At 58.5% G+C, this 27,897-nt stretch overlaps 1 protein-coding gene across 7 annotated transcripts in view; it reads right to left on the bottom strand.

Moving 5' to 3' along the window:
- Positions 1 to 3,529: 3,529 nt before the first annotated feature.
- The window catches only part of TTC7A (tetratricopeptide repeat domain 7A), a 144,615-nt gene continuing 120,247 nt past the window's right edge, over positions 3,530 to 27,897 (bottom strand). For 4 of the 7 annotated variants that reach the window (XM_025466022.3, XM_049115865.1, XM_025466030.3 and 1 more), the window contains exons 17-21: positions 25,590 to 25,687; positions 24,060 to 24,194; positions 16,367 to 16,569; positions 6,617 to 6,721; positions 3,530 to 5,646 (exon numbers count right to left, since the gene is read on the bottom strand). In XM_025466022.3, coding sequence (XP_025321807.3) covers positions 5,425 to 5,646; positions 6,617 to 6,721; positions 16,367 to 16,569; positions 24,060 to 24,194; positions 25,590 to 25,687 — 763 coding nt within the window. In that variant the 3' untranslated portion in view covers positions 3,530 to 5,424. Of the gene's footprint in view, positions 5,647 to 6,616; positions 6,722 to 7,591; positions 7,616 to 16,366; positions 16,570 to 24,059; positions 24,195 to 25,589; positions 25,688 to 27,897 lie in introns of those variants that run through there. The other 3 variants (XM_035696196.2, XM_025466041.3, XM_035696198.2) reach the window with 2 other exon arrangements.

Below are 27,897 nucleotides of genomic sequence, written 5' to 3'. Positions count from 1 at the left end.
GAGAGGCACACATAGAGAGAGGCAGAGACATGGGCAAGCAATGTGGAACTCGATCCCAGGACCCCGGATCATGACCTGAGCCAAAGGCAGGTGCTCAACCACTGAGCCACCCAAGTGCCCGCCCCCCTTAGACTTTAATTCACCCGAAATCAGAGCCACGGCGGCTTCTCACTCTACAATTTTTGGTCAAATATCAGAAAGGTATTTGATCAAGAGCGCTGCCCGTGCCAGTGGCTTCACGCTGTGCTGAGCCCCATGGGGCCGGAGGAGGAGGACACGTACCTCCTGTCCAGGAGAGGAGAGAGGACAGAGGTTACATAGAAGCCATCAAAGGCCAACAGAAGGGGTGAGGGGCAGTTCTCTCAGCCCCGTGGCTTCGGTCTTTTCAGCTACTGCCACCCCACCATCTGCTTCTCCCTTCCTCGACCCCCCAGTCGTAGGGCAGCGGCCAGACCCTCTGCAGGCGTTCACAGCGGCAGTGCCACGAAGGGCAAAGAGAGGCAAAAGGAAACTAAGGAGACGTGACAACCAAGTGTAGTATATGGTTCGGGGCTGGACAAAAACAACGCTACACAGGACACGAGTGACAAACTGGCATATGGCCGGGATGGGGGTAAAAGAGCGTGTCAGTGTTAAATCTCATTTGTCCACCGTGCTGTGCTTATGTAGGACAGTGGCCTTCTTCCTTCACAAGCACACTGAAGTATTAAGGGGTAAAGGTGCATGATGTAGGCACAGACGTTATGGGTGCTTCTCATAAATGCCCCGGCAGTCCCCAATGCTGGCCTGAGGCCAAAGTTGTACCGTGGGCTCCAGGATCATAGAGTTGGGGCCTACTGGGGCATCAGTGAATTTCCCAGTGCCTGGCACAGTGTTAGCACATAGTAGATGCTCACTGAATACTGTATGTGCTCCAAGGTACACAATTATCCTTTAGGGAATGGACAAGCCTTGTATAAAATATGTTATGGAAGCTCCGTGGATTATTTTATGTAGCACCCGTCTGATGATGCTCAGACGGTTCAGAAAAAAGTAAGTGACAGTACATGGTTTTGAGAGAAGTCCACAGTGACAGGGGAGGAAGAGAATAAGAGTGGGAGAGAGTGAGTGAGAACAGGAGAACTGTGACAGCCAGCACCAGTCTGGGACCCCCTGCCATGTCACAGGCTGTGGGCCAGTCCACGGAGGAGGAGCCCACCCGTGGTCCAGGCAGCTGGCAGGAGGGCAGTGGCATCACGTGGCCCAGCACGCAGCTCCTGTGGTGAGCCTGTCACGTTTCCGGGCTGCCTGGCATCTTCTGAACCCCCTTGCTAGTTGGGGACCTTCCAACCTTTTGAGTGACCTCCGCTTAAGGAGTGTCCTCCCCGGCCTCAGAAGGGGCGAGAGCAGCAGGCAGCACTGGGCATCACTCGTCCCTCCTCCCCGAAGCCGGCCTCCAGCCCCTGGGGCCTGTGCGTGGTCCCCCGTGACCCTGCGGTGGAGGACCCCCAGCGATGCACGTTTCCATGGATCCCAGAGGGGCCATCCCTCTGCTGCGGTGGTGGCACTTCTGTGGCTCTCTCTCAAGGTCCAGTGAGCTGGTGCCGTGCCGAGTCCTCGGAGGGGAGGCGGTGGGAGGAAGGCGGGGTCTGAAGGCCAGGGCCTAGGTTCCCAGGCACCATAACCTCTCCCCCTTTCATGCGGACAAAAGCCACCTCCCTGGGTGGTTGACCATCAAGGGAGCGACGTGACAGGTGTATATACATTGAATAGTCCTAGTGGCTGCCACCTTCATTGCCAGAGATGGGCAGTTAGTGGAGCTGTGCCTCTGGACCCGGGCTGGGTGCCGCCTCCGTCCTAGACCCCGGATTGTGGCCTCAGGTCTGTGCAGGCAGTTCCCGCACTAGGGCCCGGAGACGGCCCCCTGGTCTCTCTCCTGCTGCTACCTCCAGGGCTCTCTGTCCCTCGCGACTGGAAGAGTCTGATAAAAATTCCAAGGACCTGCTGGCAGGGGACAGGGAGCAGGATGCTGTCCCCATGGCGGTCTTCCTGGCCTCCGCAGTCCTAGGATCAGCAGCACGGGGGTGGCCCCACACGCCGCTTGTGTGTGAGGCTCCCTGATGATGGGCTGCCATCAAGGCTGGCAGCACGGGCTGGGGGAGGTTTGTTTCCTTGGAAGCTTCCCAAGGCCGAGAAATATTTGCATGGTGATGACATCCGAGCGCCCAGTGGGGGGAGCGAACGCAACAATGAGGACTTTGCTATCGGAAAGGAGTCTGGGTGTTGGTGGCTGAAATTCCATTCATATTTATGCCTGTAGATAAACACTATTAATACTGAGGGGCTGTGTCCCAGAGTGTGCCGGGGGTGCCGGAGGTCCCGACTCCAGCCCTTGTTCTGGCACCGCGGATCGGACACGGGGTGTGTGTACGAACAAGGGGTCTGCAGATGCGAACTGGGGGTCAGGAAGCAGCCTGGGTCTCCCCTACTGCCCGGCTCTCCTTCATCTGACCAACTGAGGTCAGCTGGCATCAGGAGTAGGAAGGCCTCCCCTCCCTCCTTGCTCTTCTTTGTAGGATGAGCTTTCTAGACCTTTCTCCAGGGCTGGCAGACAAGGCGACACCACCTCTGACCTCAGGCAGTCTTTAATTGTCACTGCAAGCTTGGGTCCTGGTGCTGGGGGTGAGGGTGTGAAAGTCGTCATTTGATACTGATGGTTAAATCACTGTGAAAGAAGCTGGGCACCCAGCAGCTCCCCCAAAGGCCCTTCCTCTCAGGAGCAGCAGGACCATCCCCCCAAGAATAGGGCTGAGGGTGGGGGTGGAGGAGGCCAGACCTCTGTGAGGCCACCGGAGTGGGGCGTTCTCGTGTAGGCCAGGCCAAGCTCTGGGGGAGCCTCTAGGGCAGCTCTCCTCCACGGGGGTGGCTGCAGTCCTGGGGGCGCACCCCACGATCCCGGGGCACACGAAGAAAACAGAGCTTCTACGCAAACTTCAGTCATCCTTCAAAACTTTGTCGCACGTTTGTGTTCCATGTAGTGTGCCGAACGGGTGTGACCTGCTTAGGAGCGTGTTGGTGTGGAGGGCACAGCGCAGGCAGCTGCTGAGGACGCGTGTGGCCGGGAGCCTCACCACGCGGCTGCCTCCTGGTGCTTCTCCCCACGGGCTGAAGATGCTCCACCAGCAGCGCCCGCAGGACATGCTCTGTTCAGGTCATGGGTCTGGCCCTGGCCTCCCCCCGCGGGGCACTAGAGGCAGCAGGGGGCTCAGGCCCACCTGAGCTACAGGTGCCAGGCCGGGAGGCTTGCTCCAGCAGCCTGCCTGGCCCCCTGCCTCCGTCCACCCCCACCCAAGCTTCTGCGCCTGCCTGGCCCTCTCGGCTCTCCCCTGCTCCAAGCAGTCTCTTGCTGGGCCCCGGCCCCCGTTTGTGTGACCTGCTGGGGTGACTGCTCAGGCCTCTCCTCCTGCAACACTCCCTCCTCACTAGGCGCTCAGGGCCTGTTCGGGGGTCCCCGTTGGAAGGAATGAACACGCTGTATCCCTCTCAAGCGTCTCTTTATTCCAGACCTTTATTTCAAACCGCCAGCAAGGTGGCCCAGCCCCCCGAGGCTTCCTCCGGAGGAACGCTGCAAGCCGAAATGCACTTGGGGCTCTTCCTATTACCAACCACCAGTCTTGGGCACCCCGAGGCAAATCAGTACCATTTGCTCTTCTCATTCAGTTTTTATTTTTTTTCTCACAGAATTTCAGAATAAAAATAGATCTCTATCATATATATATCTCTATACCTATATTTATACACACACATGGAGACAGAGATCCTTCAGCAGAGCGAGGGATCTGGTGTCCTCTGCAGTGCCGGTCGCCGTGCGGGAGGGCCAGGAGGGGGCAGGCCCTCTCGGGGGAGGCACCCAGGGGTGTGCAGTGCTGAGCCAGTGTGGCGGGGGGGGGGGGGGTCTCCAGAGGCCACCCCCCCCCCCCCACCGAGGAGCAGACTGGGCAATGAGGAGCTAGGGCAGCCCTCGCCCAGCCTTTCCACACACCCTAAGAGGAGACAGCCGTACCAGATGGAGCTTTAAAACTAAAACCCAAAGTGCAGATAGAAAAGGAATTCCCTGATGAGCATCCCCCCCAACCCCCAGGGACGGGGAATAACTTCTTGGGGAGTATCCCAGCAGGGCTGGGGGAGCCAGCAGGGTTCCACCACCCACCAGCCCCCCCGCCCCCTGCTGACGCTCCGTCCCCTCCTCTGGTGTTCAGTTCCCCACTGGACCTCAGGCAGGGGAAACTGAATGGCCTGATGCAGAGACGGGCTGTGGGTGGTGAGAGGTGCTGGGGTCAGCCCTGGAGACACCCATCTCCATATTATTATCCCCAGAGGGTTCTGCGTGGTACCCATTGCCCAGAAACATGAGGCCTGAAGGGGTACGTTGATGCACGGTGTGAGGAAGAACGGGTCCAGCTGCCATGTTCGTATCCTGGGGTCTACGGCCTAGGCCTAAGGAGACCACTTGGGCAGGGGCAGGTTTCCAGAAAGGTGAGCATGGCAGAGATGGGAGAGGAGTTAGGGCTGGTGCTCAGTGCCCCTGGCCAGGCACCAGAGGCCCAAAAGGCACTTGGCAGCAGAGGGGAAGAGCAGTGGAGCTCCACGGGCAAAGAGGGGCATCCCCCAATAGCCCAAACCTGGTGGGGGGGAACCCGGAGATCTCACCCTCTTCCCATTTGCCAGCAGAATCTTCCAGCCCTGATGGCCCTGGGCAAGACCTGAGAGTTATCTGAAACCCTGTCCTGAGGCTGGGGCTGAGACCAGGGCCCTGGGGCTCACCCGCTACAGAGGCGCAGGTGGAGGTGAAGTGTGCTGGGACGCTCCCCCACCCATACCTCCAGGGAGCGAGTCTGGTCACCATGACTCGAGGTCACTTGGGGTTCAAGCAGACCGTCTCCCGAGGCACTGGGTTAGGAAGTGGGGAAAACCCTCTTGACCTAGTCAGAGGGCAGTTGGTGGCGTTCATCTTTGGTGTGGGAGAACAGGGAGCTGAAGTTCTAGGCTAGCACCTGTGCAGTCGCCGGGATCCCAGGGTGGGGGATGTGGAGAGTGGCAGGTGTCGAATGGGGGGGGGTTCTAGACGCTGGGGGGTGGTACCGAGGAGGCACAGACCCTCCGGGGCAGATGCTCCCAGGCTGCTGTGGCTTCCCAGCCCCTTCCTTACTCATAAATGCCACCATGTCTGTCTGAATCCCAGGGAGCAAGGCATTTGCTTTTGATGCAAATCTGCTCCCCCCCCCCCGCCCCCCAGCCCCAGATGAGCAGCTCCCAGACCCAGCTGGCCCTGGAGGGAAAGCAGGGCTGGAGCGGGGGAGGCGAGGAGACCCGGCCCAGAAGTGTTCCCTAGGCGTGTATTTCCCTGAGCCCCACCCTGGGGGGCAGCCCTGTCCCCGCCGGCCGTCACAGCTCTCTGGGGATGATGGAGAAGGGCAGCACGGGGCTGCTGGCCTCCAGCTCCAGGGCGGTGAGGAAGCAGTCGACGGCGGCCTCGCTCTGGCCCTGGGCCTGCAGCACCTCGCCCAGGCCCCGCCACGCCTCGTGGCACGTGCTCTGCCTCTCCACGGCGTCCCGCAGCACCTTCTGGGCCAGACTCTTGTGGCCCAGCCGGCTCAGCATCAGACCCTGCGGGGAGAGCACGGGAGAGGTCAGTGTGGGTGTCCTGGCACCCCCCTTCCCGCCCGGCCTCCCCGTCCCGGCTCCCCCGTGGGGAGAGCTCTGTCCCTCCTGGCCCCAAGGTCAGGCTGGCAAGTCAGCAGATCCCATTACAGCTGGGGCGGGGGGGGGGGGTGGGGGGCTCCTGGCAAGTCCCCTCTCTCCGGCCTTCACTTTCCTCAGCTGTAAGTGGGAAGGGCCCAGTGCCCACCCGCAGGGCTGTCAGGGTTACAGGAGTTAGCATTGGGGCAAGCGCTGGAATAATGCCTGGCATGCCTGAGCTCTCAGCGGGACAGTCTGTTACCCAGAGGCCTGGCCACCCTGCCGTGGAGCGGCCCTTGTCCCCAGGGAGGTGGGGGCGGCTTCCTGGCCTGCCTCAGCCGCGCTCTTCCTGGGGACATCGGGGTCCTGGCACCCACCGCCCATCCCAGCCTGGCCTGGCTGGCGAGGGTCCCAGGAGGGTGGGTGCTGGGCAGAAGGACGGGCTCTGGTAAGAGGGGTCAGGGGTGGCTGGGAAGCTTGGCGCTGCTGTTGGTCTCTAACAGCCCTGCTGGCAGGGAGAGGTGACAGGAATCATCACAAAATCCTGGGAAGTGAAATTGGGACTGTGTCCCTTCTACATCCTCTTCCATTCGTATTGAGGAGAGTGCAGGGAGGTGGGAGGACAGGGTGGTGAGTGAGGCGGGGGACCAGGACACCCCCTTCGGCCTCCCGTCCCAGAAAGGCTGCTTGGCTCCATCCCACTGATCTGTGTTGCGGCCCTGAATGGAGGCATGGGGTGGCTGCATGGGGGAGGGGGGCCCCTCTCATTCAAAGATTCGAGGTAGAGCCTAACACCACCTTCCTGGACGGGCAGGGGCTGGGGTGCGGGAGAAGAGCCTCCCGGTGCCCGCCCACTGACGGCCCTGAACATTTTTAGCTGGAACATTTTCCTCCTCACCACGCTCCTGGGACTTGGGCCCTCTGTTGCTATGGCGACCCACTGGGGAAGGTGCACATGCCCGCTCATTTCATAAAGTCCTCGGAGAGCCTGGAACACGACCAGCTAGGCGAGGGCGAGAGCTGGCGCTCAGGAAGCGCTAGGAAAAGCCTCACCCTCTCCGGAGGTGGCGGCCAGGGGTCCTGGGCCCCGGGCAGGAAAGGAAGGGGGCGCCGTCTTCAGGCAGCCAGGGCGAAGCCGTGCAAGGGAACCGGATGGGGTGCAGGGCAGGGGAGCGTGGGCCCAGGGCTGCCCAGGACCGGGGTGCAGTGTCCAGCCTGGCCAGCAGGGCCTAGGTCACGGGGCTGCCCTCAAGGCCCTGGAGCTGCACCCTGGGCAGCTCCCCATGCACCGGGGCCCACAGGGAGGAGGGAAGGTGGGGGGGGGGGACCACAGGCCACCACACACCAAAATTAAGCACCAAAAATGGAAGGTTTGGGCCGCGTGAGTGCAGGAGCAGCGGGGGACAGATGGGGAGGCCGGCAGGGTCCCCCGGGGACGGGCGGGGCCCCAGTACGGTTCTGTACGAGCTCCTGAGCTCCCCAGGACAGCCTGTTTGCACAGGGAGCTCCACCACTCAAGGAGCTCGAAAACCCCTGATCTTGAGGAGAGTGTGGGGAGGGGGCCAGATGTGTCCGCAGGCTGAGCGGGGTGTGTGTGTGTGTGTGTGTGTGTGTGTGTGTGTGTGTCTGCTGGTTTTACTCTCAGGAAGCTTTGCAGTAGGCTCCTCTGCATGTTTCACATGGAGAGAAAAGCCAGGGCTCCGGGGCTCCGGGGCCAGACCTTGGCTGGGCTGGAATCCCAGCTTCGCTACTGACGCGCGCAGGAACCGTGGGCAAGTGGCCCGTTCTCTCTGAGCTGTGGTTTCCTCGTCTGCAAAGCAGGGAACGGAATGCTACCTCCTGGGGGGCACTGCTGCAGAGTCTGCAGGGATGATGTGGAATCATGTAGTCAGGGCACCTGGTGGGCAGACAGCAAAGGGACGCGTCCCCAGGATGAGCAGAGGGTCCTGCTGGAGGGAGGAGTGGGAGGAGCTGCCCTCTCCAGAGGGCAAGGCTCCCTCTGTGGGCCGAGACTGGGGCCCGGGATGGGGTTGGATCACGTCCCCCATACCCTGGGGTGCTGACCTCAGAGCCTGAAAGGAGACACCGGGCTGGGGTCAGGCTGGGGCCCCAAAGCCCGGGGCCTGTAACAGGATCTGCTGCCACCTGCCTGACACACCAGTCTGTTCGTGTTTGGTAGCAACTCGGAGCTGTTTGCTCCCTGACAACTGGGCAGGGCCCGCCTCGGGAAGACGGGAGGTCTCACCTACTCTGCCCCCGCCGGGCGCTCTGCCAAGGGCCCGCCATCACCCCCTCCCCCCGCGCCCCCACCCTAGCGGCCCACAAAATAGGTCTCCAGGGACATGGTGGAAACGCGGTTCCATCCAAACGTCCCTGATGACTCTGCCCTACTCTGGCCACGGGGCACCCTGAGCCAAGAGAAACCAGACCTGCTGGTGACTCAGCCTCTGACCCTCACCTGGGAGATGCCACAGCCATGCTGCCACCCGCAGCAGCTGGAAAGTGATGTGCAAGTTGCTCATGGCAGTTGAGCAATGCACCTTTGAGAGGGGGCGAGATTATTGCCACTCAGGGAGGGCAGGGCTGGGGCGGAAGGCCCCAGAAGTTCCCAACTTCATCCATCCCTTCTTCCCTCCCTCCCTGGATCTTGGGGAGGGGGGAGCATCTGGCCTCATCTCAACGACCCAGGACCTGCTCCCCACCCAGGAAGCCCCCCCAGGATCACACCTCCGGCTACACCATCCCCTTGAGGTTGTGCTCCGTTACTGTGGGCTCTGGTGTGCGATCCCTGTCCTGTCCCTTCCCAGGCTGAGAGGGACAGGGTCCTCGGCTCCTGCCTGCTTTGTTATTCCCCATGGGAGTCAGCTCTACAGAGCTGGGGTCGGGGGGCAAGGGGGGGGTCCTGGGTCCCAAGCCAGGCACACAGGCACTTACGTGCATGCTTACCGACCGGCTTAGGGCCACAGGACACGCAGCCTGAGGGGGACCCTCCTTGTTGGAAGACGTGGCTCTCTGCGGCCTGGGATGGGGAGGAAGGAGAAGGCCCCCTGCCTTCCTTTTTCTGAACCGCTACTGCACACCACGTCACCTCATGAATTCAGTGCCCAACACTGTCCCCCAGAGGGAAGCGGCAGTGGAAGGTCTCGGCTGCGTCTGTCTTGTCTTCTTCTGGGGGGAGGCCTGCCCTGGGAAGCAGCCCCTTGCTGTAGGCCAGCTGCAGGCCAGCCGACAGCTCCCTCCCTATCCCTACTCTCAAGTATTTATAGAAGTTATTTTGGGGCACATTCCTGGGATTCTGTAACAGCCTTTCCAGCTGGGAAGCAGGGAATCAGCTGGAGGCTGCTGGAGCCTCCTGGTCCCAGGAGCCCTCAGCGCGGGGACCCTGGGGCTGCAGGGAGGAGCCTGGGGTGGGGCCCCCTCTGAGGTCCTCACCCACCCGGGGGCTGACACACCCTGCGGGGGAGGCCCACATTCCAGCCCAAGCTCAGGAGCTCAGGCCCTCTCTGGATGCCAGGTTCTCCCAGGTGTGTCAGCCTCAACCTGTCCAACCTGACTGAGAATGAGGCGTCTTCTCCAGGCTGAGAACAGAGTCCACAGATCACCACATCCGTCCTGGAGCGGGGCGCAAATCCTCCTAGACCCCGCCCAACACCTGGTTGACAAGCTCTCCTAGGCTTTCACAGGAAGAGCCCCTGCTGCCAGAGCCCACACACTCACCTGGAGCTCAGCTAGGTGGGGGGCTTCTGGGGCAACAGAGGTGGCTGTGCCCATGCCTCTCTTCCTCCTGCCCCTTCTACCCCCACCAGTGGGCCTCTTGGCTGTGGTGGGGGTTGTCTGTCCTTGGAGGGCCATGGCCAGGCTCAAAGATAAACACTGGTTTGAGAAGGAAGCACAACACCTCCTGGGGGGCTCCCTTGCCAGCTCCCTTGCCAGGCTGGTTTCAGGTTCTGGGCCTCCGGAGGCTCTGCTCACTCTGGAGCACAGGTAGGCCCTCAGGGCTAGGTCAGGAGCCTGGACTTGGGGTGCTCAAAGTGAACACCCTGTGATGGGCAGTGAGAGGGGGCGCCATGGCAGCAGCTCTCCTCTCTGGGCAGAAGGCAGAGCTGAGGGGAGGGGGTGCCGGCCCACTGGGCAAGGGGAAGGCTGGACTCCGCTGCACCCTCCAGACATGGGGAGTCTTTACGACCAATGATTTTGGAGCTAAATTAAGCGAACGGTGCTGCACTATTGTTCTGATCCGAGTCTATGACAGGCTGACAGGAGGCTTCCCTTCCACATCAGGGGGCTGAGGCCTTCAGGAGCCCACAGGTAAGCCCGAGGCTTTCCAAAAGTCCTGAGCCAGAGCCCAGGGAGCCCGCCCTTCACCTTCTCGCGGGTGTCTGAGCCTGAGGGCAGGTGGTGTGGGCTGGGGCTGTGCCAGCCCAGGAACGAGGCCGGTGGACTAGGGGTACCCCACACAGTGAGCCTGCAGAGCTCCCTCCTGCCTCCCACTCCGCTCTCCCACCAGGGAGTGCAGACCTCAGGCAGAACTGGGCAGGGATGAGGGAGCTAAGGCAGGATAAAACCCACAGCACTAGGTCGTCAAATGGCCAACAAGACGTTCTTGCCAAACAGAGTGAAGCTCCCCATCTACAGGAGCTGGTGGGGCGGCGCGACTGTGGAGCAGGCTGTGTGCGTGTGTGCGTGTGTGTGTGTGTGCGCGCACGTGTGAACTCAGGGTCCCTGCGCAGACAGTACAACACAGCACAAGACTTCTGGGCTTCCTGTGGCTTCCGGCCGCCTGCACCCCCTAGGCCACCTGCCGTAGCGCAGGAAGCCGACAGGAGGGAGCAGGTGCGGAGCCCGAGACCCTGGCACGTCGGGCCCCGGGAACCAGAAGCCCTGCTGCAACGTGTGCTCGCAGGGAAGCTTCTGAGGGCCAAGCACTGGGTTTCACTCTTCAGCTGCTCAGGACACCTTTTGTCCTTAACGTCAGGAAGCAGAGGCTGAACCAGCCTGGCCTGACAGAGGCCAGAGTGGAAGGCCGTGTGGGGCCTCCCCAGAACCTGGCCTTCCCTCCTCTTCCCCAGCAGCCTCAGATCCCCAGCAGGGCCCTTTGGCTGAAGAGACCAGCCGTGAAATGGCTCTGGCTCTCACCTCAGACTCCAGCCTCCTGAACAGGCTTCCCCTGCACCCAGCTCAGGTTGGCCTGGCCTTGCCCTGGGGATGCTCTTGTCCCAGCCACAGGGTGCCTGGGGCCGGTGTCCAGCACATCTCTGCCTTGGCCGGAGTCGCCTGATGGGCTCGGTGAGGACCGGGAGGCTCTGCTGTACTGAATCTCTGGGGCTTGGCTCTGGGCCTCTGCCTCCTTCTGCAAACCAAGAGCGTCCAAGCCTGGCCTGGGAGCTCAGCTTCCAAATGGAAAGGTAAAAGTAACCCCAACTACTGGCCGTTAACTTACAGAACTGGTTAACCTCATTTTAACCCGAGATCTAGGGCTTGGCATGGTGACTACCATTTCCCAGATGAGGACGCTGAGGTGCCAAGAGGTTGAGGGGTTTGGTCAAGGTGGAGCAGTGAGTATAGGCAAAGCAGGGTTCAGGTCCAGCTCAGTTAGAACCAAAGGCTGTGACACAACCTCCAGACACAAGCTGGCTCTGATACTGGGGCTCAAAAACCATCCCAGCCAACCAGCCCCAGAGGCAACCTATAGGCAGCCCTGGAGCCCCTGGTCCCTGCCCAGCACTCTTCCCCTCCCTCCCTCCCTAGTACCCTGCTGGCACCCTGGACCACCAGGCAGCCTGGGGAAATTTGGGCCAGTGACCCCTGCCCCACAGCACGAGCAGCCTGGCCAAAGGTGGGGCTCAGGTTTAGGCCACGTGCCACCACGTCTTCCACATGAATGCTGACAAAAATGCCGGGTATTGAGTTATCTTTTCACGGCGCTGAGATCATCTGAGCACTAAAATCCTCCCCTTGAGGTCACAAGGGCCGAAATTATTATGCCCATTAGACAGAAGTGAAAACTGAGCCAGTGAAGGGAAGTAATCTCTAAGAACCCCAGAACACTCAGGCTGGCAGGGCTGGCGGTCCTAGTCCTGCCCTCCAGGGTGGGGGATGGGGCCTGTCAGGGGAGGGGAACTTCGGGAGCTCCCTGCCACCAGAGTTGACCTGTTTGGCCTTAGAGAGCAGAGCCTGCTGTTAGATTCCTGGAGCACCTGCAAAAGGCCCAACCCAGAGCCTCAGGGCTGGGTGGTGCAAAGCCCTGGTCCTGGCTGACTCGGGCCCCACCTTGGGGAGAGGCAGGGATGGTGATGGGGAGCTGGTGGGACGTGGAGGATGCTGTGGCAAGCCCCAGCCTGGGGAAAGAGGGACCAGAGGTTCTGGGGACAATTTGGGCTGGCCACATGCTATGGCTGTGCCCCCGAAACCCCAAACCTACTTGAGGGATGAGACAGCAAGCCCCACGCTGGGAGTGAAAGGGAATGAATGCAGGGAACTCATTCATTGCCATTCTCTCACCAGGACCACGGATGACAGAAACACACTGTCTTCCTGTCCTTCCCAGAGCATCTGGAGAAAGAAGAGGTGAGGTCACAAGGCCAGGACTGCCTCAGACATTACAACTCCAGAAATTACATCACAGGAGTCAAAGTTCATTTAGGGCAGTTTCCCTCTTCTGCTGGGGTGCCCATGGAGGAGGAGAGGGTTCTGGGGGACCAGGGCAATAGAAGCCTGGAACTCTGTCCCAAGAAGGAAGCATGACCACAGGCAGGGGCCAGTGAGGACCAGGAAAGCCTGGCCAGAGGGGTGCCAGGAAACCCCAGAGTCTGTCTTGGGAGAGCAGGGTGGGGTACTGCCCACAAACGCAGGTGGCAGGGAGGCAGCGTGCCTGTCCACTCATGGCTCAGCCAAAGGATGGGCGGGAGGAACGAGTCTGTCCATGGCCAGGGCTAGGGGCCCTCCTACCATTAAAGTCAGGTGACCTCACAGCCCTCCTGGGTTCCTGCCTTCCCCAGGCACCCCTGTTCCCTCGGAGATGCAGAGAGCCTCCTGGCGAGTGGCGGGGCAGAGACAGGCTCAGAGAGAGATGGGGTGCAGGCTGCCTCTGACTCTTCTCCACCAAGCCCATGGAGCCCTCTCTGACAAAGTGTCACCTGGGGGCCAACTCCTCTGCTGATCTCGGGAAGGGCCCTGCTTCCTTTCTCTTGTTTCCTCAGGGGAGGCAAGTAGAGTTCAGGGTCCCCCTCTTAACGAGATTCTTTAGCGCATAGATTAAGTGCTGAGCACCCAGGCTGAGTGCACAGGGTTTCTGGCCACTGGAAGGGAGGCCAAGACCGAGCTGGCAAAGACGGTCAGGACCTGCTTCTGAGATTTCACTGGGAATTTCCATCTGCAGAGAGCACGGCCTTTTCTTTCTGCACCTGGCCATCTCCTGAAGCAAGCTGGCCGTCCCTGAGCCTAGCAGAGGGGGCAGCTGCCGGGCCAGGGCTTGATGGCACGGACTCCTCTGGGGGCACTGCGGTGGCACAGTGGAGAGACTCTTCCCTGGCAGAGCACGACTAAGCTGGTGTCTCCTGCCTGCCTGCTGGGTGGAAAAGCCTGAGCTGAGCCCAGGATGGAGCCTGAAGCATGGAAACGCCTCCCCTCACAGCCAGGGCAGGGAGGACAGTAGGACCAGGAGATGAGAGAACCTGCTTCTGGGCCAGAGTTCATTTTCTTAGAAATGCCTGAACACAGCCTCCTAAAAGCAGTAGCTTTTCACTCCCAGAGGCTTTCTTTCTCTGGCCTCTCCCTAAATCTCCCATCCCATGCACACAGTTCCTGGCCTTCTGGTGTTTGATGATCCTGCCCTAAGGATTGTAAGGCTGATCTTGGCACCCACACAGCTCCCTGAGGGATCCATAGCTCTCCTAGCACAGGCTGGGTGGCCGTGCTCTCAGGGGAGGGGTACCTCTTCTCTCCTGGCACCTATCAGAGGCCAATGTCTTCACAGAACTGCAGTGGTGTGGCATGGCCAGGATGTCCTCCTTGGGAACCTGCCTTGGCAATGACCGCATGGCAGGGGTGGGGACGGATACTCCACGTTCCTTTCTCTGGATAACTCTCCAAGGATGCACCAACCTCCAGAGTTGACAAAGGCTGAGACAACTAATGTATCTCATTCTTTACCATTTTTACAATGAATCCCTTACATAAATGCCAAGTTGACTTAGACAGCCAGGTCGTGGCTCCCCTCATGTTGTACCATCGTGGAAAAGAGCCCAAGGTCACAGAGGCACTCAGTGAGAAGTGCTCTGATGGATTAGCAACGTCTGTCATGGGTGAGGGCCTGGAGAGTAGGGGCGTATATGCTGTTTTGCCTTCTCTCATGTTGCACTGCAGACCTCTAGAAGCACCTTCACGTGCGTCACCTCATTTGATTAGAACTGGTCTAGGAATGATGAAGATTATTATTCATCTACCGAAGGAGATGTCAGGAACGTGGAAGTTATGCGTGCCTTTTCCTAAATCACCTGAGTGAATTAGAGCCAGAGCCAGGATGAGATCCCAGATGTCCTGAGCCTAAAGCCAGCCCAGGGAAGGCACTTACATTAGGGAATACTGGAGAACAACGTGCCAAAGTGTTCCTATGTCTTTGGGAGAAGAGTGCTTCGTAAATCTTCTCCAGACTTGAAATTTGCTATTCCTCATGCATATGTGTGGGATGCTGGCAGGAACAGAGCATGTGGAAAGCGAACGGGCTGCCCACGCCAGAGCAGACTGCCCCTCTGCTGGCCTGTAACTTTAACAGTGGGCAGGCCTGGCTCTGACTCGCTCTCATTCCATCACATCGGCAGGGCACCCCAGGGAAGAGAAAAGGGACCATTTCAGAAACATCTGTAGGGAGCCACTCTGGGCCGCTCTTCGGTTACCATGGAAACCCACCCTTGGAACTGGCTTCAATTTCAGGAAAAGAGCTACAAACAATAACGAGCGTAAATGAAAAATGGTACACTGTGACTTCAAAGTTGTACCTGTTATTGGACTTCATCGGGTTTTAGGGACTGAGACAGCAGACCCCAAGCCCCGAGCGCAGAAAGCAGACATCTCTGCCTGGCTGCAGGCCTAACGACACAGCCCACTTCCTCCCTCCCAGCCACCCTAATCAAGTTTCTGGATGTGACCTCCAGGGAGGCATTTATCACAGGAGCTAATGTCTGAATTGCGGGAGGAAGGAGGATGTGCCTTGCAAAAAACAAACATTTGCTGAGCAGACTGCAAGGCAACACAGAGCCATGTGGAGGGGAACGTGGGCCAGGGTGTGACGTCACCGCGTGGGCTGTCTTCAGCTGGTGCAGAACATTCACATGGGCCCAAGGGAGAAATCCTTTTAGGGATCGGGCAGCAGGAATAATAGCTGGGAGGCTCTCATTTGTTTTGGGGGGCTCTCGGGAGGACCTTATAAAGATGACCTGGTCCAGCTCCTCCCCCCAAGTAGTGTTTCCATTCTCTTGGCAGCGTCCTCACCAGACGACTCCTGGGTTTGTACTATTCTGAGAGCTATACAGTTTTTCCTGACACTGAGCAGAAATCGAACTCCCGGTGGCTTCTCCTTATGAAGGAATCAGACCCCTTTTGGCAATGATAACCCTCCAGCCATCTGGAGTCATTCCGATCCCTCTGGGTTCTACATGTGGCAGATGTCAGTGACGCCCTCGTGGCCACTCCCCTCAAAGAACTCTCAAAAGGGGAAGTCTGAGGTGGAACCTGCACCCTGACAGGGGAAGACCGTGTTGCTGATAGTGTGCTAAATTATACTTCAAAAACCACTGTGCCTATGCAGGCCTGTACACTTTCAGATCATTACATTTCTCCTGATGACTTGCTCTCTGAAAGTAGCTAGGGAAAAAAATAAAAAAGTAAAAGTAGCTAAGGAAGGAAGGGAAAAAATGGTTATCCCTACGGGTCTACTACGCCAGCTGTCAGAGCAGGTACTCAATAAATGTTTCCTGCGCCAGAGGATCCCCATTGCACAGATAAGTAAAACCAAGGTTCAGAGAAAAGCACCGACTTGCGCACGATCGCCCAGAAAGAGAATGGCAAGGCCAAGCCAAGAACACCAGCATCCTGCTCCCAGCCTCCAGACATTCCCATAGAAAGCTGCTGAGCCCTGGGCACCTAGGTCCTGAGTGCCATGTTCCTGGACTGGGGGCTGCCGGGCCCTCTTCCCCTCCACCGCCCCCAGGGGCCATTTTCCATGTGTGCTCGAGTCAGGCCTGACATGACAGCCCAGCTCCAGACATCCCCAGAATGCCACCAAAGAGGCATGGAGCTCCTCCGAAGTGGGAGAGGTAGCCCGGTGATCACGGAGGGCCTGGGGACTCCCAGAAAGCAGAGCATTTTGCCTAGAGTGTCCAGGGCAAGGATCTGATGAGGAATCCCTTTGGGGTTATACTGCTTTATAGAAGTTTAGAGCAAAAAGGAAGTCACAAAGAATTATCAACTCATCCTAGATTTTTTCATCAACTCAGGCAGGCTCTGATTGAAGGAGAGTGGCCAGCCAGTTGTGTCTCCCAACAGAGCAGGGAGGAAGCCACCTCCCCCCCAACACCAGGGGACGCAGACAGTGGAGGGGGAGGGGGAGGAGGGCCCTGAGGCCTTTTTCAAGGGTGGGGGACTGACTCACCAGGCTGTGCATGATGCGTACACCGTCGGGGTTCACTGTGAGCGCCTCCTTGTACAGCTGCTTGGCCTCCTCCAGACTGCCCTTCATCTCGGCCAGCCGGCCCCGCATGTAGAGTACCGAGTGCGAGGTGGGAAAGAGGCCTGCCGCCTCCTGGATGCAGAAACCTGCTTCCTTGAGGTGTCGCTGCTCCATGAACAGCTCAGCTGCGAAACCAGAAGGACAGAGGGAGGTGACAGTGGCAGGAAAAGTCAAAGGCAGAGGTCCTGTCCCCGTATCTGACCATCAGCCCCCAGAGTTCGAGGGTCTCAGGTGACGGGCCGGGCTGGCCCTGGGCCGTGGGGGCAACAGCAGGGAATGGTTTCTGAGCGCTCACTCGGGGTCAGGCACCCTGCTACCTGCCCCACACAGACCGCCTCCGCCGACACTCACTAAAGCCTATAGAACAAGCACTTTTATTACCCCCCTTCAGGAAGGACGACACTGGGCACAGAGAGGGTAGGGAAGTTGCCTAAGGCCACGGGGAGAAGCGGTTGTGGAGTGGGGGTGTGCATCTGGCTGTCTGACTTCCAAGCCTGGCAGTGGGGGCACGGGCGGTGTCCGGCAAGGTCAGGTGGCTTTGTGCAGTGTCTCTCCACACGAAGACCACGAGTCTGGGGGCTCGGGTGGAGGCTGATCAGGGTGAGGCAGGTGTGCACTCCCGCACGGCCCACGCTCCTGGGGACTGACCGTGGGCCAAGGCCTGCTTCTGCCAAGTGTCTTCTCTCACTTACTCCTCCCAGCAGGTGCTCTCGTGCCCACTGCTGCTAACAGACCAGTCCCTCCGTGGCAAGGGGCAAGGCCGCACTGGGCTCCCAGCAGCTCCGGCCTCCCTCCGAAGCCCAGGGCTTTTGCTGCACTGATGGAATACGGGATGCCCACACCTTTCACCAACAAGCTGGAAAGATCTGTCCCACAACCAGTTTGCCTTCTCCCCCAGATCAGTGGAAAACGGGGCCATCTCCGATCCCAGGCCAGTCCACATAAAGACACATTTCAGGGAGCCCGGGTGGCTCAGTGGTTAGGCCCCTGACCTCAGCCCAGGGTGTGATCCTGGAGACCTGGGATCGAGTCCCACATCAGGCTCCCTGCATGGAGCCTGCTTTTCCCTCTGCCTGTGTCTCTGCCTCTCTCCCTGTCTCATGAATAAATAAGTAAAATCTTAAAAAAAAAAAAAAAAAAAAAGGCACATTTCAGATCCACGATGCACGGGTACACACCCCCAGCAAGTACTTTTAGAAGTAGGTTGGCTGGGCTCGAGGCTCGGCCCCATGGCCCACTCAGCCTCCCGCTCCTGGCAGCCCCGGGCTCGGCTGCCCCTCCCTGGTGCCCGCGCACAGATGGGAGCACAGAAGGGCACGCAGAGCCTGGCTTGTGACTCTGCCAAGAGCTGTTCCTAGCACAGGCCAAGGGCTGAGGTTACACTAATTCAGGTTAGGTCTAGGGCGGGGTGGATGACAGACATCCCAAAAGAAGCTCCCAGAAAGAGATGGAAAACCCGGACCCAGGCATCATGTCTTCGTCTTCCTGTTCCAACAGGCAGCAGGAAGGAAGCCCAAGGCCTTGCCTGCAGCACTCGGCGCCTGGGGTAGTCCGCATGAATGTTGCCTAAGGTTCATTGTGTAATCAAGTAGCTTGCCACATCCTTTTAATACTACCGAGGCCTTTTAGAGCAAGGGAACTCTTTTTCTCTAGAGGAGACCAGAATTTGAAAGAATTAAGTAAACAGAGGAGCCAGGCCCCCATGATAGGCTAGAGAGAAATGCAGGCACTTGCCCCATAGACAGCCTGAACGGCATAGTCCCAAGGCAGAAAGCTCGGGAAGGTGAGGCCAGGAAGGGCGGGCTTGGAGCCAGGGTCTTGCAGGGAGGGCTGGCCCGAGCTCAGGGGTTTGTCTAGCTTGGCCTAGGCTCTCCTCTGCTCTGCTGTTGTGTTCCCTTCTGGAACTGCTGCCAGGGGCTCTGAGCAGGCTGCCTTCATAACTGAGCATCCGGTGTGCAACGACTGAGTACTGACCATGTGCCTGGCCCTCCCAGGAGGAGAAAGAGCAGAGGTGGGGGAAAGAAGGGGGATCTGGGACAGCTGAGCAACCAAACTGCTGGAGGGCGCCGAGGCAATGGAGGGACAGGCGCTAATTTTGAAAGCTCGGAGCACTTAGAAGGGGTCGGGTCAGCTGTGCTGGTGTGGTCAGGGAAGACTTCCTGGAGGAGGCAACATTTGAGCCGGGGCCTGAAGGTGCAGGGACGGCTGGACTGACAGAGAAGGGAGGCTGTGGCGACCTGGAAGGCTGGACTCCACTGAGATCCTACTCCCCAGGGTCACCGGAGGTGAGGGGAGAAGCAGAAGGAAGTGTGTGGTGTGAGTGCTGGGGGCCCGGCAGGGCTGCTTCCTCTACTACATTTGAGCACAGGCCCTCCACTCCCCGGGCCCTTGCCCAGCAGGCCTGCCCCAGGCCTGGCCCACCGGCCTGCCTGCTCCTGCCGTGGCTCATTAAGCTGTTTACAGCTTTGCCGGCCTGTCTTCTGAGTCCCTGTCTCTGGAGGCTGATTCTGGTCTCTCCCTTGGGGACTCCTCCCAGTGCTTTCATATCAACAGATTTCAATTACAGGGATCCCCACCTCTCTCTTGCCTTGGGGCCCCGGGCCCTGTCGGGCTGGCCACACACCAGAGAACATGCCCTGAAAAATAGGTAGGGCTGCTTTGGTCCGATGGACTTCATTACCAGTTAGGCAGGAAACCAGATGACACAGAACAGAGCCAGAGAAGTGAGGTCCCCTGAGGGCTCCTGGCCGCCTCGCACACAGTCCCTGGCATGCTCGGCCTCCAGGGCGGGGCCTTTGACCTGCAGACCGGCCCACAGGTCTGGGGGCTGCGGGGCACCCCTTCTTCCCAGCCTTGGCGTCCCTGGGCAACTGTTTTACCAAACATGGTGCTCCCCAGCCGGCCAGCCTCGGCTGCCGCAGGAGCTGCCGGTGGCACCATGCCCGTCCACTGCCCTGATTTCTCGACCTCCCGGCCTTGACTGCCAGGGCCCTGAGGTACCCACCCATCCCGGCCTCCCCGGCCTCCCCTGGCCTCCCTGGAGGAACACTCGCTGTTACTGGTCTTTGCCTCAATTCTCACTCCGGGCCACCACCCCAGCAAACAGCTTGCTGTCCCCAGTGTCGAGGGCCCCTCTACCATCCCCTCAGCTGTTTCTCCTTCTCCCTCTTCATTTCCCCACTTCTCTCATCTTCCTCTCTGCCTACCCCTGACCTCCCCTCCTGCCTCCCTATCTCAGCTTTTCTCCCTCTTCCGTCCATCTCTCTCCACCCGCCCCCCTCTGCGCTTCTCTCGGCAGGCTCCAAATGGAAAACATCTGTTCCCTGGAGCTTTGCAACAGTCCCTTTTATTATTTTTTTCTGAGGCATCCTGATCTAACCCTGCACCCAGAGCTGGTTCCAGTCTCTCTGCTGGAGCCAAACCCCACCCGCCCCCAGGTTGGGGGATGAACTCACTCTTCGCGGGCTATTTGCACACCCTCTTTGCAGGGAGGGCCTGGTCCCGGGGCTCCTCCTGAGTTGATGAACAGGGTGAGGGTGGCTCAGGGTCGAGTCTAAGGCCTTTCAGGGGCCTCCTCACGTGAGAGGTGCTTCCCAGAGACTCACTGTGAGACCAAGGAAAGGAGGGCCACCCAGGCTAAAGGCAGAGATGCCTCGAGGAGCAGCTCAGGAAAGAAGCTAAGGTTAGGCCCTTAGCTAGCCTTGAACCCCAGAGGGGATCACCAAAGCTGCCCCTAAAGGAAACCAGCGTCCTCCCCATGGAGCAGGCCTTCAGGACCTATGGACACCCAGGATAAAGGGGAAGGGAGGGAGGCAGACAAGGGAGGGGTGAGAGAGCCAGCCAAGGATCCCAGAGAGTAATGAAAGGAATCCAAAGGTCTAATGGCGTTGTGCAGGTGGTCTGAGACCCTCCACCCCAGGGACCTGGCACGAGTCAGGGAGGGCATGGCTGCAGGGCCTGGCTGGCTCCCACTTCCTGTCCCTGAGTGCTCTCCTCACTGACTCGGCAGCAGGGAGGAGGGGGTGCCGGCACAGGAGGGAAGAAGAAAAAGCCAGAGCAAGGGAAGAGGGGACGTGGGAAGAAGGCACAGAAGGCAGGAGGGAGAACAGTGGGGAGCTGGGAAGAGGGGAGCATGAGAGAAGATAAAGAAAGAAAGGGATGAGAAATGAGGGAACCGAAGCAGAAGAGAAACATGCGGGACCACCAGTAGGGCAGAGCTTCCCCTTTGACTGACATTTTGGGGAGGGGGAAGCAGAGGGAGACAGAGAACCCTAAGCAGGCTCCACGCCCAGCACGGAGCCCATAGGGGCTCGATCTCAAGACCCTGAGATCAGGACCTGATCAAGAGTCAGATGCTTTAACTCACTGAGTCACGCAGGCGCCCCTCCCTTGACTGTAACTTTATAATGAAGATGATCTTCAGATAGAGCCTGGCCACCTCGCCCCAGTCCCGGGTCTGCCCAGCTCACAGCTGGGGTAGCTTGTACCTCCGGGTGCCCAGGGCCTCCTGAGGACGGTCCCCCTGCTGAGAAGCCTTGGGCAAGTTCTGCTCTGCCCATCGCACCAGGGGCTCTGGGCATAGATTCAGCCTGGACCAGTGGGGGCACTGGCTCTTGCTTGATGCATCCATCCGTCTAGCAGCTGGAGCTCCGTGCCCAGTGCCCAGACACTGTGAATCTGCTGTTTGGGAGCTGAGACTCGGGCCAACTTTCCCTGACTAAGGGAAAGCCCACGGCCGCCTGTGAGTCCCCGGGAGGGGAACTGTCCCCTACATCCATGTCCCTCCCTCTAGCACAACATTAGCTCCCAGAGACAGGAGCTGCAGTGAGGGAGGGAGGTGGGCCATCCTGCTCTTCCAAAAGGCACCTCCGACACGCATGCAGGATCCAGGAGCATCTGTGAGGCCCTGTGCCTCTCCCACTGTCACACGGACCCGCTGCCCAAGAGGCCACATTTCTGTAACTCATCTCTCAAGTGGAAGCTACCCCCCACCCCCGATACTTGTCACATCTGACTGAAATGGGACGGAGGCCTGAAGAGGGCAGGGAGGAGGACAAGAGTTGGGAGGGGAAGGATACCATCCCCCAACCAAAGGGGGGGCGTGTTGATGGAGCCTTACTGCCCCAACAGCCTGGGATGCAGTTTATCCTGAACGAACGCAGGGGGATGAGCTCCTTCCAAAATAATAAAAGACGACGTTCTTCCCTCCCTGCACATTTGCTGCAGCTGCTGGCATCGTCAGGCGGTATGGGGTGGGTGAGGGTGGGGATGCCGGTGAGATACACTCAGCCCAACCCCGTCAGGTTGGGGGTGAGGTCAGGGAGATGTTTTTGCCTCGGTGATTTGGTCCCAGTAGCCCTTTATTCGGTAAGTGCTCGGCACATGCTTGCTGGTGATGCCGACGGCTTACGGAGGGCAGACTGCTCCAGAATCCTCCCCTGCTCAGAAGGGAAAACCTGGGACACTCTTTTTTTTTTTTTTTTTTTTGGGGGACACTCTTACATCCCTTTCTGGCTGTGGCAGCTGTTGCCCACTCTCTTTTCCTTTTCTGCGATAACGACAGAGCCCCTGATTTTTAATGGGGCATACGGACAACCAGGACAGGGACATTTCCCAGGGACCTTTGCAGCTAGGTGTGGCCATGTGCCCACGTTCTGGCCAATGGATCATGAGGGGGACTGATGTATGCAAATTTCAAAAATATGTCCCTAGAGGGAGGGGGTGCCCCCTTCTCCCACTCTTCCTGGTTATGCCCTGGAAGGTGAACGTGATGTAGAGCCGTCATGGATCACAGGGGTGAGTGTGACAACCCTATGGAGAGCAGGGCCCTCAGAATGGAAGGAACCTGGGTCCCTGGGCCAGGAGAGCAGAACTGTCATCCCGGTCAAGGGCGCCATCTCTGAGCTGTTACAGAAGGACAACAAAGCGTCTATCTTGCAGAAGTCACTGCCACTTTGGATTGGTCACATACACCCAAACCTGTCTCCTAAAGCCACCCCACCCCGCCCTTACCTGGCACCCCATTCAAAGCATTCACAATTTGTTCTCAGAGTTGTCTGGGGGCTTACTATCTAGGATAATGTCCAGAGAAGAAAGGCCAATGTGCAAATTACTGAAAGGCATGTATTTATACTGATAATTCCCAAGCCTGATTACAAGCTTCAGGAAGGCCATGATTTAAGTTTTCCTAGAGTAAGTTACCAGAACATACCAGCACTCTGAGCGTAAAGCAGCATACCTGAGCAACGGAAAGCAGGCTTGTAAAATGCAAACATGTGTTCATTTGCTGATGGAGTAGACAACGCATCATTACAATAAAGGCCTTGGGAGCTCCAGGGGAGGCAACACCCAACCCCGGGATCTGATGGATCACTGCATTACTGCTACACTCCTTGAGGCTGGTGGAGGCCCAGGGTGGGTGCAGCCTTCTCCCCCAGGCAGGTGGAGGGGCGGGGGCTCCAGTGCACCCTTCAGGAGCCATGCTCCCTCTGTTCTTAGAAGGAGATGGGGGTGGGGGGTGCAGCCCGGGTGGCTCAGCGGTTTAGTGCCTGCCTTCAGCTCAGGGTGTGATCCTGGAGACCCGGGATCGGGTCCCATATCGGGCTCCCTGCATGGAGCCTGCTTCTCCCTCTGCCTGGGTCTCTGCCTCTCTCTTTCTCTGTGTGTATTCTCATGGAAAAAAAAAAAAAATCTTAAAAAAAAAAAAAAAGAAGACAGGGGCCCCTGGCCTCAGGGGAGGTTTGTTTAATATTCTTCTTCCTACTTAGGATGCAACAAGCTGGCCGGGGAGCCCAGCCCTCACACATCCCCAGCATCCTGAGGGGCCCTGAAATGCTAACTGTAGCAATGTTTGCATTATTAAAACGCTTCCCTGTTTAGCCTAGGCATCCTGGTCCAATTTCTTCCCCCCAGATTCAGAACCTATGGGAGAGAGGATAAGGGAGTACTGCATGCTAATGGGGCCCTCTGTGAAATCCAGACAGTGGGAAGCTTTGGATTCTCAGGTAACCACATTCTGCCTCTGACTTGCACCGTCCGCTTGCTCATCTCAGGAGCTCTCTGTCTCCCCAACAGTAACTGACTCCCAAACTCCATGGTGGCAACGGGGCCAGCTGCCCAACAAGAGAGACCGTCACCTGAATGGCCACCTCAGTGTTACCAGCCCTCTGCCATCACTGAACTACACCACCAGATTTCACTTCTGCTCTAGCTATGTTCTGAGCTCTGAGGTTTGAGCTAGTTTTACTAGGAGAAGGGGAGCAAGGAAGGATGGGGCCTGCTTTTGGGACTGAGAAGGCTATGCATCTGTGTGGTCTTTCCTCAAAGCTTCTTACATTAGTCTTTGCTGCCAGAGCCTTCCCCCAGGTAGGCAGGCAGGCCCTGTCCCCATTTGATGGAGAAGGAAACCCACAGCCAAACAGATTGAACGACTTTTCTTGGGCCAAGCAAAGAACAGCTAGAATTAGAGCTCCAAGTTCCTGATCCCCAGGCCTTTCCACGAGTACTGCAGTCTACGCAGCCCTCGTCAGGGGTCTTCACACCCCCACACTCCCTCCTCGAGGGCAGGATATGGCTCTGCAGGTGGGTGGGTGTCACTGGGCCTGGGGACACTCACCAGCCTGGAGCCAGATCTGTTCCAGTGTGGTCCACAGCTGCATGGGGCCTTGTTTCAGAACTGAGCTGGGTACAGTGAGCTCTGACATGGCTTCCTCCAGCCGGGAGGCCGCAATGGATGATGCTCGCCGAGAGCCTGCAGAGCAAGAGGGAAGGGTGCTGAGCAACACAGCTGGAGCGGTGACTGTACAGCCCCACTCTGGGCAGCTGTGAAACAGCTCACAGATGCCCTAGGAAGGGCCCTCCTCGTACCCTCACCCACGCTGGGATGAGGAGCTTGGGAGGGGCAACCGGGCAGCCAGCCCACTTCTAGGAACCTATCACTAAAGAGGACAGTCCTAAACATTGGCAAAGGTGCCTGTAATCCTGAAAACAGAAATAACCCGAATGTCCAACAATAGGGAGTGATTCAAAAGATCCAAAATAAGTGAGTTATCGTACAAGACCTTGCAGTTGTCATACTAATGACACAGAACCACGGATATGGATGCAGAAGGATGTTCACGGTATACAGTTAGGTGAACAGAAGCAAGCTGAAAAGGTGTTTGATCACATTTTTCTAAGAAAGAAATACAGGCCTGGAAAAAAGGCCTGAAAGGCCACAATTAAGGTCTGGATGGTGAAACTGGAGGGTTTTTCTCTTCTCCCTTCTGCGCTCTGTTTTCACAGGTGCCTATTATTATTTCCTCTCTACGAAGGTCCCACTTGAGATTGTGCTGTGACGGATGCTTGGGTGACGGCTCAGGCCAGACCCTGTGCCCTCTGGAGAACCCCCACCCCTCCGTCCATGGCAGTGCTGGTTGACATGGGCCCCTGCTCAGGAAATGTAAGCCATTGACATTTATAACTCACAGGCAGGTGAAACACGAGCACTACCCGCCCCCCCCCCCCCCGGGGGCAATAAAGGTGCCAATAAACTCAGGAGACCTACGGGCAAACCACAGATGGTTTCAGTTTAGTGACAACCAAGGTGGAACCTGGTTCACGTCCACAGAAGCGGACAGAAGGAGCCATGCCACTAAATACAACTCCCTCACGCTCCATTCCCGTGACTGGTTCTTGTGCCTTTGCCACCATTCCGTTTTAATGAGGTGTTCATCTGAAACAGTCCGCTTTGGGCTTAGAGCTGTAAGGTGAAGCTCAGCTCCTTCCTTTCTACTTGACTCCATCTAGTAAGGACGCTTTGGTGGGAGACCCTGGCTTCGGGCTTAGCCTAATGGGAGGCGGTTTGTGGGCTCCACAGCCAGGCTCTCCACCCTGGCTCTTCTCTCGGCACCCCTGCCCAGGAGGCAGGGTCCCTCCCTTGCCTGCTCCCGCTGCTCGCTTCCCACCCCAGAGCCAGATGGGCCCAGAAAGATGCCCAACGGCAGCTCCTCAGTTCCTCAGCACCAAGGCTCGGGAGCTGCAGCTGGCTGGCAAGGAGCAGGGTGGGTTTGGCCAGGCGGGCAGGTGCCACCCTCCCCATTCGTGCTCAGGCTGGGGGAGTGAGCTCCAGGCCCACATGGACGGCTGCCCGTGGGCATGATCTTACCGGAGTCTGCATCATGTGCGTCGGGCAGAGTCAGGTGCATTCCGCTCTGCTTCTTCAGTGTGACACCCTCGCTGAGGCTCCCGTCCTTTTCCAGGCCTCTGAAAGGCAAGGGGAGGCCAGGCCCCAGTGAGGTGGAGGGCTGGCAGGAAGAAGAAGGGGGCCTTGTGCCAGGCAGGCAGGCTCTGGGGCTGAGAGTTTAGGCCTGGGAACTGAGCCAAAGCTGGGACTACCAGGAAGGATGGAGACCCCCAGAGTGGCAGGACAGACCAGACCTCAGGCTTGGGGTTCTAGAATTCTGGCTTACCCTAGCAGCTACACTGACATGCTGTTAATGTCCAGCACGTATGTGCTGTGCACACATACATGCTGCCACCGTGTGCCTGCGGGGTCATCGGTCTCCCCGCTATTCCTTATTGCCACCACATTTTGTTCCCACAGCTAATATTTGCTCTTGCTGCTGCCACCAACATCGTTCCTGTTGTTCTTTTGGTCCAGCCAGACCCTCCATCCTTTAGAACTCAGCCCAGTGCCCTTCATCCGTCCAGAAAGCCTCCCATGGCCCCTGTGCCCTTCATCGCTGCCTCCTCCCTTGCCCTCCATCAGCATGGATCCAGCAGTATGTGGGTTAGAAACTCTCCCTCCTCTGACGTGCATGATGCTAGAAGCTTCCCCAGGCCAACAGGAGGTCTTTGCTACCTTTTGCTGCCCTCACTATGTCTAGCAGAGGCCAGGCACATAGTAGGCACCAAGGTCTGGCTTCCAAGGAAAGCTTGGTCTTCACAGGCCACCAGAAATGCTCCCAGCCCACTCCTCAGGGAAGGAAGCCCCAGAAGAGCCAGAAAGGGGGGGGGGGCTGGTAAACAAATATGGTCATCTCCCCTGCCCCAATTCCCCAGGTCCCTGTGGCTCCCACACTGCTGGGGAGGTTCCTCTTTTCTCAGAGTGCGAGGTAGAGGAGCTACCAGCCCAGAAAGGCAGCACAGCCTGTTATGCCCATCTTGGGGCACACACACCCCCAGACAGCCCTGCCTACTTCTGGGTTGCCCTTGAACCTGCTGACTTGAAGAAGCTTAGAGGAAGGCCAAAGTGGAAATGGCAGGAGAGCAGGCAAGCCCAGCCTGGGGCCAGAGGCTTCTTCCCTTCACAGGAGTGCCAAGACAATGGTCCTACCAAGAAGGCCAGGGCCCAGTCCTTTCCATTTGAACTTAGGCTCACACTGGCCTGAGCTTGGGCATGTGGGTGCATGGCCATCATGTAGACATTTATAGGATGCCATCCACAAAACAGTGGGTCCACGTTGGTGCTCTTCCTCCCCATCCTCTTCTACTCCTGGGGGGCACCTGAGTGTGGTACGCCGAAGAGCCAGAGGCATGGGCCACCCCTCCTCAGCTGTGTGACCCTCAGCAAAGTTCCTTAGTCATTCTTAGTTTTCTCATCTTGAAATGAGCATGCTTATTGTGTGCAGTGATAAGCAGGAGAGGTCGATCTCACGAGGTTTCTGTGAGGAGTACAGGAGGCAACATGGGCAGGCACAAGCAGCGTCTTGTCTTACCTCCCCTCCCAGCCCGATGGGGACATTCTTAGGGCTCCAGAAACAGCCCATCTCAGGAACCTTCTGCCACTTGGGTCTGGGCCAGCACATAGCACGGCTCCTGCCCTGAAGAAATTGGTGGCCAGGTGGGGAGGAGAGTCCACGATGAGCGCTTAGACCAAGTTCAAGAGGGCTGAGCTGAAGCACCAGTGGCTGGGTGACACTAGGCTCCATGAAGGATGGCATCTGCACGGGTGGGTGTGGGCTGGCCCAGGTGGAGCAGAGGAAGGGGGGTGCCTGGGTGGGGCCAGTAGGCCCGACCTTCAGGCTGTGGATTCTGGCCCCTGTCCTTAGCTGCCCCAAACCAGATTTCACAAGTCCTAGTTTCTGCTCTGTGGCTCCAGGTTCAGAAGGAATGCCCCCTCTTCTGGGGAAAAGCTAGGTGGGTATTGGATTGCGCCCTCTGGTCCTAGCAATTTGACTCCAGATAGCTGGCCTGGCTGAGCCCCACCCTGGGTGGGGAGCTATGGGAGGCTCCCCAAGAGAGGTACCTAGGGAACCCAGGAGGAGCTCCACTGGGCCCCCGTATCAGAGATGAGTGTGTGGGTGGTGACTTAAAACAACCCCAGCGTGAACCTACAGCCCCAGCCCCTTCGAAAACATGGGGAAGCCCCGCAGATCTGGTGCCTGGAGGGGAGGCACAGGGCTGCAGCCCAGGGGGGCCCCGCCAAGACCGTCTGAAGGAGCAGGCAACCAGCCATCCAGCAAGAGGAAGTC

This window comes from Canis lupus, chromosome 10 (assembly GCF_003254725.2).
Source record: "Canis lupus dingo isolate Sandy chromosome 10, ASM325472v2, whole genome shotgun sequence".
Lineage (NCBI taxonomy): Eukaryota > Metazoa > Chordata > Mammalia > Carnivora > Canidae > Canis > Canis lupus.
This window is presented reverse-complemented; position numbering and strand designations above follow the sequence as displayed.